At 41.2% G+C, this 19082-nt stretch overlaps 2 protein-coding genes across 3 annotated transcripts in view; both read left to right on the forward strand.

Annotated features, from left to right (window-relative positions):
* The first annotated feature begins 426 nt into the window (after positions 1-426).
* Positions 427-5723, forward strand: LOC101805309 (protein FAM83D-A). Its single transcript, XM_027472991.3, has 4 exons — positions 427-1123; positions 2631-2798; positions 3392-3516; positions 3743-5723. Exons 1-4 carry the CDS (start codon positions 677-679, stop codon positions 4131-4133), a joined length of 1131 nt encoding a protein of 376 aa, XP_027328792.1. The 5' UTR covers positions 427-676; the 3' UTR covers positions 4134-5723.
* Positions 5724-6160: 437 nt separating this feature from the next.
* Positions 6161-19082, forward strand: part of DHX35 (DEAH-box helicase 35) — a 30759-nt gene continuing 17837 nt past the window's right edge. Inside the window, exons 1-12 of one of the 2 annotated variants that reach the window (XM_072026643.1) lie at positions 6161-6421; positions 7408-7541; positions 7898-7990; positions 8830-8907; positions 10877-10981; positions 12197-12258; positions 12845-12914; positions 13399-13458; positions 14996-15108; positions 15982-16078; positions 17185-17343; positions 18628-18838. In XM_072026643.1, coding sequence (XP_071882744.1) covers positions 6382-6421; positions 7408-7541; positions 7898-7990; positions 8830-8907; positions 10877-10981; positions 12197-12258; positions 12845-12914; positions 13399-13458; positions 14996-15108; positions 15982-16078; positions 17185-17343; positions 18628-18838 — 1222 coding nt within the window. In that variant the 5' untranslated portion in view covers positions 6161-6381. The remainder of the gene's footprint in view (positions 6422-7407; positions 7542-7897; positions 7991-8829; positions 8908-10876; positions 10982-12196; positions 12259-12844; positions 12915-13398; positions 13459-14995; positions 15109-15981; positions 16079-17184; positions 17344-18627; positions 18839-19082) is intronic. The other variant, XM_072026644.1, reaches the window with a different exon arrangement.

Consider the following 19082-nt stretch of genomic DNA (forward strand, 5'->3'; position numbering starts at 1 on the left):
ATGAGGGGCACAGCTCCTAGAGCTGGAACAGAGACGAAAGGGGGTTGCAAAGAGGGAGCTGCAATACGCATTCAGACCAATGTCAGAGCTGTATTCTTAAAAGCCTCGTGTTCGGCAATGCTTGAATGTATACGAAACCCACCTGAAAACCGCGTTTGTTCTCTGTACTTCTCGGTCTTGGCTTCGGTGCCCTGTACGGTTGTTTTGGAGCTCTCCCAGGAACGATACCTTTTTTTTTTTTTTTTTATAAATAAACTCACTTTGCCACAGGGGTTCTCGCCGCATCCCTTCCGCGTTTTGCCGTCTGTGTACCTGTCCCTCCGCATCCCGCTGGCCGCCGCCCTGCCCGCTTGGCTGCTGCGGAATGAAGGCAAGGCAGAAGGGAAGGCAGCCGCCTGCCCTCACACGGCACCTCACGGGGGGCAGCCGGAGCTCAGCCCTGGGGCCGCGCTGCTTCCCCCTTCCCCGGGACGCTCCGAGGGCTGCCTCAGCCCCCCATCCCCGCCGCCATTTCGCGGCGCCCCCTGAGGGGAGCGCGGGGCCGGGCCCGGGGCAGCGCCGGCGGCCGCTCCCCGCCCCAGGGCGGGCCGGACGTGAGGCGGGGAAGGGCTGCGGGGGGGGAGCGGGGCCGCTATAAAGCATCCCGAGCCGGGCCGGGCGGGCAGCGAGCCGCGCCATGGCCAACCCGTCGCAGTGGCTGGAGGAGGGCGCCGGGCGCTGGCCGGAGCCGGGGCCGGGGCTGTACAGCGAGGCGCAGCGGCTGGCGCTGGAGGAGCTGGTGGCGGGCGGCCCCGAGGCGCTGCGGGCCTTCCTGCGGCGGGAGCAGCTGCCGCCCTTCCTGTCGGAGCCCGAGGTGCAGGCCATCGCGCGGGGCGCCGTGCCGCCCGCCGCGGCCGAGGAGGAGCCGCCGTCGCTCGGCGCCTCGCCGGCCGCCTCGTCGCTCACCTACTTCCCCGAGCGCTCGGACGTGGAGCCGCCGGCGCTGGAGCTGGGCTGGCCGGGCTTCGCCGCCGGCGCCTTCCGCGGGCTGACGCGGGTGGAGGCGCACTTCCAGCCGGGCTGCGGGGACGGCGGCTGCGGCTGCAAGGAGGCGGTGCGGCGCCAGATCCGCTCCGCGCGGCAGGTGGGTGCGCGGCGACTCCCCGGGGGCTGCCCCCGCGCTGCCTCGGCAGGAGAAAAAAGCACGATAAGTGCCCCGTCAGGGGGTGTCCCGAAGGCACGCGGGCGGTGGGAGGGCTGCGAGCACCGGGAGAGCCGTGAGGGAGCCGTGAGGGAGCCGTGAGGGCGCGTCACGGGAAAATGAACCGTAAGCTGCAGGGGAAGTTCGGGTGTATCTTAAAAAGGTGCGATGAGCAGCCACGGGTGGACGCAGGTGGGTTTTTTTCCCTATTTGGCTTCCTATTCGAAAAGTTTGAAAGATTTCGGCCCATTTATGTTTTGGAAATAAGCTCATGTTTTAAAATTTTTGTAGAGTGTTTTTAACAACAAGGGGACTGTCCTCAGGAGAAGAGCTCTTATCCAGGAATCAGAGACCAAATTTGTCTTACCCAGACGCCTCTTTTGGCACCTGGGAGGATGAAGAAAATCCTGAAGCAACACGTTTGTTTTCCGCTGGTCTGATTTGTGTGAGATCTTCTCACCCCCTGACAGCCCCCGGTGAGCTCAGTGCGCCTGTCACACCAAGCAGTGTGTGTAGCTGGAGGAGCAGTGTAGCTAAAGAAGACCAACAGCAAAATGTCTTTCTTTTTTGGACTCTTTTTACATGAGCTCGCTCAGTTTTTGGAGAGGTGTCAGTCTCCTGGATGTCCTGAGGTGTCTTTTGGACCACTCCAGAGGTTGGGGAAGAGGCAGAAATGCTCAGATCTGTGTAACTGGATCTTGAAGGTGAAGTTATGGAATAAAAAAGGGGAAGGCTTTAGTACCACCTTAATGAAAAGCCATGAGCAGTGTGTTACTGAACGGGTGTAGGAGCTCTCATTGTTGGCAGTTAGTGATGAACTCCAGTTTTTAAAAATAGTTAAGGGGTGTTTCTCCTCAACAGGCTTTCAGTCTAGTTTGCGTGTACCAGATGAACCAAACCCATACAGATCCTGGCAAAAGGAGCTTCAAAGTCGCTACAAAAACTACAGCTCTAACTACTGTAAAAAGGGAAATTTTACAATGGGTTAATAGAAATCCTAATTGATATTATCTGTTATATGTGAGTCAAGCAACACCAAAACTGGGGCAAATAGCAATGGGTTCCATCCTTGAGTTCGGTATGTACTGTTTTCTTAACTATACAGAGACATGAATAAGTGATTGTAGTGAAGTATGTTGTATCTCCTGTACCTCGGTGTACTGTAGTCTGTAATCATCTTTACCAAAATACCCTCCTCATCACATAACTTCGTTTTAGTCAGTTACTTCTTCCTTTCTCTGCTATTTCTTATACGTCTCCTAAATGTTTCAGCGGTTCTGTGAACAACAGAAGAATGCATTGTACTGTAGAAGACTGCCAGGTTGCATAACCACCAAAGAGAAGAAAATAGGGGGGGAAATATTTAAATTCAAAGGCAAATTCCTCATGCGCCATCTCTCTTAGAATGCTGTGGAAACAGCCTAATGATTTCTTCTGAAACTTGTTGCAGATGATTGCCTTGGTTATGGATTCCTTCACAGATACCGATATTTTCAGAGACCTCTTGGAAGCTTGTAGCCAGCGGCAAGTTAAAGCATATATCCTTCTAGATCAGTCTTCATTTTCCCACTTTCTGAAAATGTGCAGAGATCTAGGAGTTGACCTTGAACAGGAAAAGGTAAGCCTTGTGATATTTCTGGGGATAGAGAGTTGTTCCTATAATAACTGTAATCTTTGAGCTGTTAGAAGACACTTTCTTGCCTGCTGACAACTTAAATTGGGTTTTATGTAGCTCTAACTCTCTTGTAAGATGTAACCATTCTTGCAAAAGAAGGTACTTAATAGAAAAGCTGAAATCTTTACAAGAGGCTGTCACAGTTGCTCTGAGTACAAATACTAGTGGAGCATCCAAGAAAATGAAGGAGGAATGTCTGGTTTCTAAAAGGATGACTGGAGTTGCTCAGGCTTGCTGAGCTTTCAAAGGCTGATGGAGGATGTTCTCAAGAAGATGTGGAGTTCAGGTCCCTCTGATATTTGGCAACGTTTTTTACAATCATATTCTGCACAGCCAGCGTATGGGGTTGTCCCTTAGCATGTTTTCTCTCTGCCTGCTAAAACAATACAAAATTGTTTCTGGAGGGTGAAATCTGCACTGCTGCACAGCAACCTTTGTAGTTTGTCGGTGATCTTTATTAGCATGTGTTACTCCTTTAAATGCAATCGTTTAACTTTGAAATTTACATAATCTTTCTACATCTTTCTTTTTAACAGTCGATGAGAATCCGAAATATCACTGGGAATACATACTACACAAGGTCAGGTGCCAAAATTGTTGGAAAAGTCCGTGAAAAGTTCATGTTAATTGATGGCATTAGAGTGACAACAGGCTCCTACAGGCAAGTGGCAATTTCTTTTCTTTTTTTTTTAACTTCAGTTTTCTTTAAATGGACAAGAATAGTTACATTTCAAAACTACTTTCCTTATTAACAAGCAGCTTGTAATATTTAGCCTTAAAACAAGGCACATCATTAAGAGAATTTTCAGTTAATAATCTTTAAATAAATGATATTCTTTATTATCATTTTGAATTAACTTGAAATTTTCTCATTCTTCTTTTGCTAGTTTTACGTGGACAGATGGGAAGCTGAACAGCAGTAACATTTTGATCCTGTCAGGCCCTGCAGTTGCACACTTTGACCACGAGTTTCGGATTCTTTATGCACGGTCAAAACCTGTCAACCTCAGAGAGTTTTCCAGCAGCAAGAAGAGTAAGGTGTTGGATCAGCTGGTCAGGATAACAGTGGCTTCCAGAGACTTAACCAGAGAAAACTTCCTGAGAATGGAGTTTTTGTATCTTAGAGCATTTGTAGGAAATCTAAAAAGGAAACGAAACTGGCTGCATGCCTCGAGGGAGGCAGTCTACGTGTCAAATAATGCAATGCATGCTTCTCCACCACTGACTAAGAGGAATGGCTCTCAAGTTATGAGGCCACACTGGATCATAGAGAGATGAATTGCAAGTTCACTCACAGCAAGATGCAGAACCTCGAAACCATGTCCCATGGTCCGTGTCTTACATGACATACTGTCTAACAGCGTGTGTTTGCAAGCAGCTGGGAAACCAACCTCAAACTGAGAGAAAGGGATATTGGAGCTGTGGTTTCAGTTGAACACTTTTATAATGCTGAGCAGCAGATACAGTTATGGTATTGTCTTAGGCTAAGAAGTGCTTCAATGCCAAAGACAACAAAACTCCTAGCACCTGGAAAGCCATTATTGACTGCGTTCTGTCAGTTTTTCATTTTTCAACCTGTTCTTGAATGGTTTAAGCTAATGGGTTAGCAATGTCTTGGCAAAGTGACTCAAACTTTATTTTCTATACCCAAATACCTTAAATATGTATATATTGCTTAATGGGCTTCTAAGGATGAATGGACTGCTGTACATTTCTGAAATCGTTCTAAGCTTGATCTTGTGTTCAACAAACCGTTTTGTGACAGAACTGAAGTAGCCATAATCTAGAAACTAGATAATTACCAGTCCTGGTTCTCAGATGTTACATCTTCTTTACATGACGCTGTGCAGCTGGCAGAACAAGTTAACACATCAGGCCATCACGGTTTTCCCATGACTGAATTTCAAATTACCTTTTCTTTTTGGTAACAAGAATACTTGTTGACCATCACAAAAAATGTATTTTAAATGCCTGCAATCAAGGGGTAATGTTACTAAGAACCTACTAATCTTTGTAGCAAATAATACTTTTTTTTTTTTTTTGGCATTACATACCTATTTTGTGGTTGCTACTGCTGCCTGATCTTATGGCGAAAAGCTGATTAGATCTGAAATCTGTGAAGATGCTGCTACTTCTAAAAAAAAAAAAAAACAAAAAACAAACCTTACTTCTACTTGACATGTAATAATGTGGAAGTCAGAAGCATTTAATTTTAAAGTTTCATGCCAGCTCAATTTTTTAAAAATCCATTGTTTTCTGGAGAAAAAAAATAAATGAATAAAACATCCTCCCAAACTGTTGTACTTAGATGCATTGACGTTCCACCAGCCTTCCAGTGCAGAAACTCCTGTTAACCCAAACGTAGTAGCCATGTCCCACGCTGTTCTTGGGGCTCTGCTGCTGCAGAAATCTTGGGTACATTCTTGCCTTTGTGGATTCTTGTGGATTCTGGGCCTCAAAGGGGAATCTATAAACTTAGCTGGGGCATGTTGTATGGGCCTATGCTAAATGCCAGTAGGACGATATTACATTGAATGTGAGAGTGTACAGGAATGCTCTTTACTGACAATGCAATGATGTACTGATTAGGATACAACTACTGTGTGTCCTTTTTCTTCTACACTTACAAACACGGAAATGTAATATTTCTGCCTCCTAATTTGTAAATGTTCAATAGTTTATAGATTAATAGTCTTAAATTTTATCCTGATGTAAAAAAGTTTTAAATGTATATTTTTATTCTTAACTATATTTTCCATAAAGGCAAAAAAGATAATTTTGTACTCTATGAAAAATGTTGTTTGTGCAATATTTCACGGCGATGATTGTCTGTATATCTGTTTTCTCAAATACAAGTTTTTAACTTTGTTGTTCATCTCATTCTTTTAATAGGGCACTACTTACTACTTCCACTGCTCAGCAGTAGGACTTTCTTCTCAGCAGCTGTTAATATATTGATGGTACAAACTTCTGTGGTAACAATTGTGTTTACTTTTGATACTTTTTTTTCCTATGTGACAACTCCATTGAAATAAGTAGCTAGAATTGTAACAATGTCTTTAATTATAACTGAATGAGGGTTTTATGGGCAGGTTATCTAGAGCCATAGCAGGAATTACTGTTTTCCTTAAGTGTGAGTTTTTGACAGCATTCCTTATTGGAATCTATTATTATTATTATTTTACTTCAGCTTATGCTTAAATAATTCAAACTGTAGCTTAGATGTGACTCAGTAATGGTTCCCTTTGGTTGCAGTACTGTGCCTGCAGCTGTCCCTTTGCTCACTTTCAGTCCCTCGCGTTCGCAGTGAGGCGCTATCATTCACGGCGGGGAGGGCAGCAATTAACTGTAGTTAATTAACGACAGAAGGCCGTTTTGGAGACTGAGATCCTTCCGACTGCTGCTCGACGGGCTCTGTCCCGGCCCCCACCGCCGTTCCCACAGGGCAGCAGCCGCGCTCGGCGCCTCCCCGCTGTGGCGGCGGGGCCGAGGCAATGGGCGGTGCGTCCCCGCCTCTCGCCTCAAGATGGCGGCGCCCGTGGGGCCGGTGAAGTTCTGGAAGCCGGGTGAGGGCGGCGAGGCCTGGGTTGGGAGGGGGCTCCCCGGCCTCCTCCGCTCCCCTGGGCTGCCCCCAACCGCTGAGGGCTCCGTGCCCTCGGCCTGGAGGGACCCCGGGGTCCTGCGGGGAGCAAGGCCGGCGGCACCAGGGGCTGTGCGGGAGGGGAGCCGGGCCGTCCTGCGGCACCTCTCGGGGCGCTCCGTGGGCTGCCAGCACCACACAGGAGGGGCCGGGCTGGGGGGGGGTCTGCGAGGGGTCGCTGAGGTGATGTGGGGCCGGTGCAGGGGGTGGCAGGGACACCTGGAGAAGGGGAGGCTCGGGGTGTGCCTCTGTGCACAAACTGTGCTGGGGGGAGCGGGGGGTGCTGGAGCGGATCCTTGGTGGTGCCCAGGGACAGGACAAGAGGCTGCTGAGCTTCCTGATGGCCCCAGCTGGGCAGCTTTGAGTAGGGACTAACTGTTCTTGAACAGCGGGAGAAGCCCAAACAAGCAAATCCTACAAAACTGGAGGAGCCTTCTCTTTGCTCTCAGGCTTCCCCAGTTGAACGTGCAGCCCTGATGATACGTTCATCAGGAACATTCATCGGGAACGTATCATCCCCCCAGATGATACGTTCCTTTACTGAGATGAGTTTTAGCTTCAGGTTTGCTTACATAATTCAGTATTTGTGGTTGTCAGTAGTTTTATGTTAATTTGCAGCAGACATAAATCAAATTTCAATTACTAAGGTAGATACAGAGCTGAAGTGAGTGGTGTACCTCATAACCTGACAAGGCTCATTTAAAGATTCATACACTTATTCGAGAAAGATACTTCATTTGAAAGAATTCTTGCTTGTGTTATTGAATGCTTTTGATTATTTTCTTAGAAAAGTTGGTCTTTTGATGCATGCTGCTATGCATGATTCTTCTTTGTAAGGAGCATACTGATTCTGGCAGTACTGTGATGCAGCTGACAGAAGTGTGTTTTTCCCATTAAAATTATGTCCTTTAGGCACAGAAGGTCCTGGTGTCAGTGTTTCAGAAGAGAGGCAGAGTCCTGCTGAGAGCGGTGGTGTAACTATCATCTATAATCCTTATGCTTCCCTTTCTATTGAACAACAAAGACAAAAGCTGCCCGTTTTTAAGGTACAGACGTTCTTTTGGGAATACTAAATCTGTTGTGTGGTGCCTGGCTTTCATGGTTTTCTTTTGGGAAAGAAGCATACAAACATTGTGCAGCATACAGCAATAGTTGCGTTTCCTTTAGGCAGGAAATTTCCTGCAAAAGTTTATTTCCTTTATGCAAATCTACAGGCTTTGTAGATTTAAGTTACTATGTGTTGTATGTATAATGCATGTAAATCTCAAAGTATGACTTAACTTTTGATAGTAAGTACTCTGTAAAATGAATTTACTGTGCCATTATGTAACTACTGTAATGTTAATTTATTTTCTTATTTTTGTACAAATCTGTTTTTGAGATTAAAATGTCATTTTTTCAGCTAAGAAATCACATACTTTATCTAGTGGAGAACTATCAAACTCTGGTGATTGTTGGGGAAACAGGATGTGGGAAATCAACGCAAATTCCACAAGTAAGTGTGCATTCAGCTCAGTAAAATCAAGTATTCCCTCAGGGAATTTTACATGAAATGTTGAAACAGCATTTCAGAACCGCACTTTAAGAGTGGGAATTTACCAGTGTTTTTTCGTGTGTGTGAACAAAAGGAGAGAAAAATAAAGCTTAATTTTGCATAGCAGGAGCCCATATATCTGTAATACAAAGTCTTCTTTCGCTACAGTGAAGGACCACACAAAACAAGATTATGCTGGTACAAATAGTAGTTACTGTGCTATAGGAGGTGTCCTTATTCTGTCTAGCTGAAATTTAAAATGTTGCAGAGAATATGTTTTTGAGTAGGAAAAAAAGTGCAGGTTTCTAACGAGCTTTGCTCTTGGAAATTTTTGAAGTACATATTTCTGTATTTTCTTAAAACTTTCTCTGTTGTGAAAGGAATGAAGAAAATCCAAGAATATGTAGAAGTTAGTTCTTGGGTTTAGTTTGAATAATTACAAGCTAATGATGAATGCCATCTGTTTCAGTGTGACCACTGGAGTTGTGCTGCTTAGTTTTGTTTTCCTCAAAGAGATTATAAAATAAAGAGAAGAAAAGGGAAAAAAATAAATCAAATTGAGACCCAAAGAACTGCTTTTAGAATGCTTTCTGGAAGCTAATGTGCTTAGGAAGTAATATTGTACCGTATTGTTTTTAATGGTGAGATGAATAATGCACGGTCTCCAAGTAACCAATTTGCCTAGGGTCATGCATCGTTTTGTGTCAGAACCAGGAAGAAATGTAGAGTGTGGAGAACCAAAACTTTGCTGTAATCACAACATGGGTGACTCATTTCTTATCCTTCATTTTGGTTTGCAGTACCTAGCAGAAGCTGGCTGGACAGCCGAAGGAAGAGTTGTTGGGGTGACGCAGCCTCGTCGAGTTGCTGCTGTTTCAGTGAGTTTCTCCCCAGTTTTTTCACTTTATTGTCACTATAACCTCTGATGTCTTGTCATTCCTGCTTTTCAGCAAAACTGCTAACTCTGTGAGCTCCTGAGTGAACAGACATTTCTGCTCATCTTCCTTCCAGAATTGCTGGTACTATATGCTGAATTCAACCTGATTAGTAGGTCTTGCCAAAGATTCCAATCCCAGAATTGCAGATGTAAAAGCTTAGAAATAAAATTGAGTTGCATCAGCAGAACCGTACAGGGAGTTAGGACTGTGCAAGGTTGAGCCGTGTTTGACTCTCAGCTAGAATAATGCTTGCATAACCCCTAACTGCTCTCTGAAAATAAAGTAGTGATGCAGATCTGTGTGCAGTAACGTTGCCAGTGGAGGAAATGGGAGGTTGTGTACCTCTTTTTAGCAATTCATGCCTGATTTCTTTCTATAGAAAATTGAGGTGCCTTTTTGTAATCCTCTTTTTGCTTATTTTTTGTTAATGGCATTAAACTGTAACTGCAGTACATCAGTGTATGTCTCTTGTAAAAATGTAGAAGATTGAGCAGTTGTCTACCTGGATGTATCATCTCATCAGCAGTCTTTGACTAGATCCACTGTGGTTAAGGAAACAGTCCCTAGCAGTGAGCTGCCTCTTGAGCTTTGGGCATTCTGCCTGCAGTGTCCTTCCTTTTCCCCTTCATAGGACATTCATCTGACATTGGATGGTTCTTCACAAGATGTTGCATATACTGCAATGACGTCCTCTGGCAAACTTATTTCTCTTCTCCCTTTTATCTTTGAGCATGTTATTTTTAAGTCTAAAATAGGATTACTCAATTAGGGCTTAGCATATAGTCACAGTAGGATTTTTCTTTAAGAATGTTGTTACAAACTGCCTGTGCTATTTGGCAGTTGCAGGGAGATGAGAGACATTGATGATATATTGCTTTGTCTTGAACTGAAACTTTTTTTTTTAATTTTATTTTAAAATTTTACCTGCTTTCTCAGCTAGGACTATGGAGGCTGTCAGAAGTGAAGAGCAGTAGTTGCAGAGACACAAGATGCAGTTTAGAAGTTTTTGAAGTTCTGCTTGTATAACTCAGGCTGACAGTTATCCTGAAGGTTTGCCTGAAAGTGAAGGAGTGTAAAGATCCTAAGTGAAAATGAATTCATTGCCTACCAGTATGGTTTATAATGTCATTCAAGTGACTGAAGGTAGCTTGCTGTTGGAATTTAAAGAAAACTAATGTATGCATTCTGGATTTTTATTGTGTTTTCAGGTTTTAAATGTCTTCTGCACTTTGCTGAAATCATAATCTGATAATACATAATATTAAGTAGGATAAGTCTAAGTGATTTGAGATTTAGCTAAATGAGCTCTTGGCTTTAAACTGGCTCAGAGATCTACTGTTCCAAAAATTGTTGTTGCTTTTAATTATTCTGCCATTTTTCTGTCTGATTTCTGCATAGGGGATTCTGTATTATGAAATGGAGAGTAGCATCTTCATGTAAAATAAAGAAAAAAAAGTCCGAGTAAGTTCAGGGACAGGTCAGCTTAACTGATGACTTTTTTTTCTGCATGCTATGTACCTGTCCTATTTGCATGCTGTGTTCTTAAACTGTGTTCCCACAATTGCAGGTATGGAGTCCTTCCCCAGCTTTATGACTGATTGAGGGGCTGCTTTTGTAGGTATCTCAGAGCCCTTATCACAAAGAAGTACTTCTGTAGCTTTTCTAAGTGGAAGCAGTGTGAAACAGATTCAAGTTATATTGAAACATCTTAAAAGTATTTACTAGTTCTATATTAGGTATGCACTGTGGTGTGAAACAGAATACTGCATTTCATTAAAAACAAGTTGTAGTTCTTTAGAAGCAGTAGCTCTATTCCTTTTGTAATGCCAATTCCCTACAGACAAAACGATGATAGAGTGAAGAAGTTTGCTGTGAGCTGTCTCTTGTTTATGCGGATCTCTTTTCTCAGGTCGCAGGTCGAGTTGCTGATGAAAGGGGTGCAGTGTTGGGTCATGAAGTTGGATATTGCATTCGGTTTGATGACTGCACGGATCCCCAGGCTACAAGAATTAAGGTGAAACAGTATGTGCTTCCTCTGAAAAGTTTAGCTGAAATTCTTAAAGTGCTTTTGCAAAATTAATGAGAACCTTGTAATGCCCAGTAAAGAGAACAGGTAGCATTTCTGGTTTCCAAGTGCATACCCCAAGAGTGTGCTTAAATGGTTGTGGCTCTCCAGACCTTACTAGGATATGCTCTGTTCTGCTGCTCTGGCAGCCACCTTTTTAAAGTAAAGGAGATTTTCAAGTTAGTTGTTGCTAGCTATCGATGCGGTGCTAGTGTGACCTGATGCACTGCTCAAAGTCATAGCGAAAGGCTGCAGTGAATCAAAGCTGAAGTATTCTCACCACCCTAAAAATAGATTTTGATTAAAAGTGCAAATAAAAGGGAAGATGAGCAGGCTAACTGAGGGTAATTTAATATGGATTAAATAGCGAGATTTGCAGCTGTTCCTTAGCCCTCTGAGCAATATTTTGCTTGTGTAGTGTACAGACGAGTTTGTTTTAGTTATGTTGGAAGAGGAATGAGGGTGAATGAGAATTTAGTCTTCGAATTTTTATTTTTCTGAGGCTAAGAGCAGTTTGAAAGAGATAAAGATTTATTATTCATTTTTGATGATGATGATTCATCGTTTGGGGTTGGAAATTTGGAGCTTTTTACCTTGACAAGTTCTTGCCCAATTCAAAGTCAAAGTTGGAGTCCTCAGTCAAACTCTGCTTGATGCCTATGTGAAGCTTGTTTCTTTCCACTGGCTAGTAAGAAGAAATTACTAAATGAACATGTATTTTGTTGGAATGTTAAGGCTTGTGTTCTGGTCAGATGCCCGATTGCTGTTAAGTAGTTTGCTTTGAGAGTGTCAAAGCTGGACTGACATGGAGAACGTTATCTGTAGAAGAGATTGTCATGTTACAGACGAGTGAAGAAACTTCTATTGCAGCGTTCCAGTGCTGCCAGTCCATTATATTTTCATTTTGAAAACAACTCATTTTCAACAGTTCAGTACTGATTAAATACCAATCTCTCTGCTTATCTTGAGGCTAATACTCAGAAATAGATTTGGCTTCTGTAGCTGGAAGTAGATCAGCTTAATAGATCGTTAGAAAATGAAAGACAAGTAAAACTTAAGGCAAAAATCGTTCATATCAAAAAATCACGTGGGTAATTAGGACTATCTGTTAGGGTGTGTGTTGTTCATTTGTTTTTTAACATTTTTCTTTGCTTTCACTTTTAGTTCCTAACTGATGGTATGCTGGTGAGGGAGATGATGGCTGATCCTCTATTAACAAGATACAGGTAAGGAAACATGGAATGATGCTTCCTGAAGTTTTTTCTATTTTTTTTTTAGGCTGAGGTATGATAAGTTAAATAAAAAGATGTGAAAATTATTCAGGAGATATATGTTGTAAAGCCTGTTAGAAAATCAACTGATCATTGCAATGCCAAACCCAGCAGTGGTGCTGTGATTTTTGGAACAAAATATAAATGTACCTTGTGGAGTCTGAATTGATTCATATGCTAGTTTTAAACTCATTTTTTTTCTTTCTTATAATAATAATAATAATAATTAATAAAACAAAACCACAGGCTTATTCTAAACAAAACCTATGCAGTATAGTGAAGATAAACCTTGCTTCTTCCACCCCTTTCCAAAAAACAGCCTGAATAAACATTTTGTATGTACCACATGCATTAGCTACTTTTTCCCTCCCATTTTGCTTCTGTTCTCTTTATTTTATCTCCACATTTTTTTAAGGGGCTGTAAACACTAATAAGCCAGCAACAAATTTCAAACAATGATATTTCATAGAACATAGGAAGACAGTGATTCTGGTGTTAATCTAACCATTTCTAAAATCTCATCTTTCTGCTTTATTCACAGTGTTCTCATGCTGGATGAAGCCCATGAGAGGACTCTCTATACAGATATTGCCATCGGCCTACTAAAAAAGGTTGTTTTTTTTTTTTTTTTTTAGTGTCCTCTAACCCTTTTCATTGCTATTGTTTTTGCTAGACCTCTGGTCTTGATGGCTGATTAGTGCGCCCATTTGAGAGAGGGAGATTTCTAGTTCCTCATTTATCTTACAGCCCATTATACATTATACATCTGACACTTGGGTTGCTCTTCTTCCTCCCTGTAAGGCTGCCTTTTCTCTCCGTGGTGATATCAAAAAGACAATCTTGGTGCTGATGATGATGATTGTGTGAAGTAATCTCACAGGGAGCTGCTGACTTTCAATCTACTAAGGGCCTCACTACCACCAGAAATTAAGAGTAAACTGTGATTACAGACTGAATACCCCCAGTTGGTTTTTACTCTTAATTAGATAAAGCTCCACACACAGCTCTCTGGTTGATGCTCTAGGAGCCTGCTTCTAGCCTTATACCTCAGAAAATAATTTTTACTCTGGATGTTCTTGCTCTCTTTGATACTAGATTCAAAAGAAGCGTGGGGATCTTCGACTGATTGTAGCTTCAGCCACCTTGGATGCAGAGGTATATCTCTCAAATTGTGTTTTGTAATGAAGTGACCTGAAGTGGCAGCTCTCCCTCTGTTTATATACAGCTTGTCTTCTGTGCTGCTTTCTTCTTGTGAAGTATTGCTTCTGTTTGAGGGGTGAAGAGGGGAACAAATGCAAGAAAAAAATCTGCTACAGTTAGGTTGCTGTGTTTGCTTTACATATTGCTTTACATATTACATTACCAAACTTCTTTGGAAGTAAGTTTAAATATTAATCTGTTTTTCATATATTCATGCCTTTTTTCCATCTTAGTGGTATTGTATAAAAAGATGTTCTTTTGGCTTAATCTAATCTAGTAAGAGACATTGGTTTAGTTCTGTTTTACTGATAGCAATAATTTGAGACAAACATAGACCATAAAAATAAGTGACAGACAAGGAGGTTTTATTTCAGTGAGAAATAAACTCTGTGATTGACTTGCAGCCTCTGGGAATTTAACTTACTAAAAATGTCATTAGTTTAACTTTGAGTAAGAACAGAGTAACTTTGAGTAAGAACACCTACTATTTAATGAGATACTCTTAAACATGCTAGGTTGATCAGGTGCCTCCTAGTTCAAGTAGTATGGGATTTTTTCAAACAAAAAAACGTTTTCTCTCACCTTTGATTTTGTAAGTCTCAGCTGTGTGCCTTCTGTTCCCCAGGCGGAGTCCCAGCCTTTTCAGCATTTCCTCATAAGACAGCTACTCTCTCTCCTTCATCATGTTCACTGCTTTTCGCTGTATTTCTCTGAACTCCACTGTGTCTTTCATGAGATGTGGTGGTGGGAGCTGTATCTAGCACTGATGATGCAGGTGTACTGAGACTTCCTTAAGTGACAAATACCATATGCAATAAATAGTGATAATATGCTGTGCTTTGGCGGTACTTACAATACTGTGTATTCTGTATGTTACATTAGAGAACATGACAATGGTCTGCCTTTGCAATGAGTGTAAAGTAATAGTAATTTTACTCATTAACTAGTGACTGTATATACATATGTTTAAATACAGCGAGTTTGCAGTATCTCTGTGATTAGAGATGGATTATTTGCGTTCTTGCTGTTCACTCTTGTGTATTTAAATATTTCATGGTTCTAAACTTAAAATTTATAGAAGTCTCTCACAAGTCCAGAACTTACATAAATCAGCTTAACTCTGCTTTTACAAAGAAAGGTCTTGGTTTTCAGTAGAAACTGTAAAATTTACTTATTCATCCAAAAAATATAGGTAAGAATGTGCAAGCCTCACTCAAACTTGTAAGAACAATAATTTCTATGTTCTACTTAGCTTCAGAAGATCCAGTAAAAAGATTATACATCTACTTTTTCCAGTGCCTGAATCCTAACCAGAATATAAGGCAACAAAATCTTTTTTTTTTTTTAATTTAGTACTGTATCAAAAGACTGTCAAATTTGTGAAGAATATGTCGAGTAATGTAGTATTTTGACTTCTTATTGTCTTGAGGTTTCTCTCCCTCACTTCTTTGAATTTAACAAACTGAAAGTGTTTGTCTTTATTTTAATGTAGAAATTCAGGGATTTCTTTAATCAAAATGACACCGGTGACCCCAGCAAAGATACCAGCGTGATCCTTACTGTGGAGGGGAGGACGTTTCCAGTGGACATCTTTTACTTACAAAGGTGTGTTTCTCTTTGATCTTCTCAGTGATGATTAGGAGGGTGTCTGACCGTGGTATCATTTTTGACTAAGGTCAGAAACACAAACCAGTAGTAAGGAGGTGTAATGTTTGATTTGGCAAACAGTCGTTCTTTCAAAATATTTTCATAGTCTTCATACCAAGAAATTAAGGATATAAGTGCAGCGTTGTTTTCAGATTGAATGATTCTTCTGGCTTTGTGAAGAACAGGAACATAAGTACAAAAGTGATGAAACAGTGAAAACTGTGGACAAATTGAAGGGTCTTTTCTTGATCCATCAGTTTCATTTTGCAATAAATGCATATAGGCTCTTGAAAGCCCCTGAAGTGGAAATCATTAAAACAGAATTCTCAAAAGAGCCTTCTAACTCACGTACGTGAATTCACATTTGTACAAACAGCTCTGGTCATGTCAGTTCACTCTGGGGAGATGCCCCAGTTCTTGGATGTGTTTGGGAACATGTCTAATAAATGGTAAATTGATTGTATGAAAAATATGATAATCCTTACAGTTACATTTCTTTCCTTAGAGCAGGCCCATGGTCATAGCTGTTATATATTTGAAGTAAGCATTCGCATATTTGCTTGGAAACACAGCATTAAAAAAAGCCCTTGAAATGATGGGATGTTGCTTACAGCAGCAAAACACATGTAGAAAGACTATTTTTTTTTAAACTCACATTGCTGTCAAGGAAACAAATGAATTGTCAAAGGCTGATTCGTAAGAATACATCCTGAATTAAATGTGCATGTGATTTACAGTGTCCAAAAGCTAGCTTTTTATTCTACTCTTACATAAGCGAGGCATCTGTACTTACTTTTCTACTAACATCTCTGCTATTTTTTCTCCCCACAGTCCTGTTCCGGACTACGTAAAATCAACTGTGGAAACTGCAATGAAAATTCACCAGATGGAGAATGATGGTGATATACTGGCATTTTTAACTGGCCAGGTATAGACAAAAGCAATTTTTTTTTTTTTTTTTTGCTTTACAGTGCTGTATTGTTGGCTTTGCAAAGTCTCCGTCTTTCCCTAGCTGTGCTTACTTTACAGTTGTTAAAGATGATGAGCCGTTCTGGGTCAATGGGAGCAGAATTAGGCCAGTCCCAAGGACTTTCAGAAAATGTAATTAGGTCTGAATTTATCAGAGCTAGTAATGGTTAACATTTTCCCTTGTTTAATGCTGTATGGTTATGGCATTGTTGATAATGTGGAACAGCTTGTTTCTTGGTGCTAGTCACACCTACAAAGTTGTTAAAATTGACAGTGAATCATCATTAATAGGGCAAATGGAATTTTCATTTGTTAGGCTTAAAATCTGATGTCTTTGACAGAAAAACAAATTGCTATGAGATCTGCGAGTCCCTTTTGCTCTGTTTGTGCCTGTCAGCTTGCTTTGCAGCCCAGAAGAGTAAATGGGAGGTGGCTTACGGTTCTTCCAATGCAGAGCAAGCTACCTTGAATAGCTTCACTAGCATCTTGCATGTTTCTACAAAAAAGTTTTCATCCCTGTTATTGATTCAACTTTGAAAAAGTGAATTTAATATATGATAAGGCAATGTTTAAACATTTTGTTTTCTGTCTTTTTTTGAGTGAGATGCCACAGCTGATCTCTGAATGTAATCTCGGAGAAAATGTGAGGATAGGTGTTAATGCTGGTACTGTGTCATGCCTCATCAAGACCCACAGCACAGTCAAAATATGGCCTCTCATTTTGCTCTCTCATGCAACGAGATGCACAGAAAAACACCTGCTTCCTACTTATTGAGCTTTGTTCAGTCCTTCCTTTGTGATTCTTCTCACGAATTCGTGAAGGAACGCTGTTTTGAATAAATGGATATAAATATTTTATGTAAATATATATTTCATATAAATGGCAATTAATATAAGAATATTTCAAAATTGAGGGAGCTATTCATGTGGTCCTGGATTTTGAACAACTAAAACTATATTAGGATTATTTTCGTGCATTTTTTTTTTTTTAACAGGTGATAGCTGTATGGTATTAAAGTGAAAACTTCCTCATGCCTTTTTTTTTTTGTCTTGCTGTGGTTCTAGGAGGAAGTGGAGACTGTTGTTTCTATGCTTATAGAACAGGCTCGGGCCCTTTCTCGTACTGGAATGAAAAGACACCTCCGTGTTCTCCCCATGTATGCTGGGCTGCCTTATCCGGAGCAAATGAAGGTGTTTGAGAGAGTTTCTCGAAATGTCAGGAAGGTACGGCTGTAATTTGTGTCTTCATTTCTACCACCCAGAAGGGCGTCTGTGTTTCACAGGTACCATTCATAGCGTTCTCATCACAAGACTGTTGTGAACTTTTATGAAGGAAGATTTTTTGCATCTCCTGATAGTGCCTGTTATTTTCATAACGCGAACCAAGAACATGTTCTCTGGCTTCCCTTTTCATCTTCCATTGTTCCTAGGTATGTTAGCTCTAGCTCTCCTGTCTACTTCAGCTCTCAATTTTTAAGAGCCTTTTTACATGCCACGTATATCTGTATCCACTTGCAGCTTTTGCTTATATCAAGTTGCAGCTTCTTACACTCTGAAGTCTTCTGCTTTCACCTGTTTTCTTTCCTTTCTGTGGACTGCCTATGTCTATTTTCTGTTAGTAAAGGAAAAAATAATGACAGTGGGTAAATGCTCTGTTTTCACTTAAGATACAAGTTAAGACTTGCTTGGCTTACATAGAAAATGCTTTGTTTTGACTTCTGAAAGTCTTGTTTGGATGTTTAACATCACAGAACTATCATCTAATTGGTCACAATTATTAGTGCTTTTTGCTTAGGCAGAGCCTGTGTTGGGGCTGAGATAAGCTGACAATTACCCAGGGGTGAGTTGTTATACTTCTTGTGCCTGCTGGAGTCTAATGAGTAAAGCTGTTCATCTGATGTTGGAAAACATTGAGTGATAAGTACTTGTTTTCTCTCCAGGATATGTCAATTAATTGCCAAGACTTACTTTTTTTTTTTTTTAAGTGAAATAAGGATTAAAATTCCCCCTGTCAGCAGGGAGCAATTATTTTTTAATATTTTGGGACATCTCTGCAGGAATACTGAACGTGGAACAATGAATCAGCTCTGCCCCTCTCTTATCTCCTGCCCTGCACCAGTGTTACAAGTAACAGGTCACTGTAACTGAGAAGCAGAGAGGAGATATTTTAGTTCACTACATAAAAACGTTAAATTTACAGTCAGGTTATGGTTTTCTTTGTAAATACAGCCAAGTTCTACTGCTTTTCTGAAGGGAGAAAAAAATTTGAATAAGAAATTAATTGTGAAACTGTAAAAAACTGGGCTTACTTTAAGCTGTCAGCTATTTCTGCTGTGTCTGCTGTATCCTTCTGTGCTGCAGAGTGTGTTGATTGGAACTGTCGTATTTGAGATCTTTCAATCTCAAATGGTGGCTTGTATTTCAGTCCTGGTGCACTGATGGTAGGGCTTGACAGTGTAATGGAAATTGGGGCATCTCACTGTATCCTCCTTGTGTTCATATCTGCAGGTGATAGTAGCCACCAACGTTGCTGAGACTTCTATCACAATTCATGGAATTACATTTGTAATTGATTGTGGGTTTGTGAAGCTTCGGGCCTATAATCCAAAAACAGCTATTGAATGCCTCGTGGTGGTGCCAGAGTCCAAAGCGTCAGCTAATCAGAGAGCAGGGCGTGCCGGACGGAACCGCTCTGGAAAATGTTACAGACTGTTTACAGGTCAGTAATTTGTGTAGGGAAGATGAACCTGCTGGTATGACTTGTGTTTTGTTTTAGCATTAGCTAAAGGGAACCAAAACTGCATTTTCTTCTTTCAGCAAGAGACAGAAATTTCCCTTCATTATTCCTTTGGCATATTTAAAAGTGCATTGTTTGTACATGCTAAGCATTGGAAACTGAATTGTTTTTATGAAACAGAAATACAAACTGAGCAGGGAAAGTGCAGTGAGGTTGCATCAACATT

The sequence above is a fragment of the Anas platyrhynchos genome, chromosome 21 (genome assembly GCF_047663525.1).
Source record: "Anas platyrhynchos isolate ZD024472 breed Pekin duck chromosome 21, IASCAAS_PekinDuck_T2T, whole genome shotgun sequence".
Classification (NCBI taxonomy): domain Eukaryota; kingdom Metazoa; phylum Chordata; class Aves; order Anseriformes; family Anatidae; genus Anas; species Anas platyrhynchos.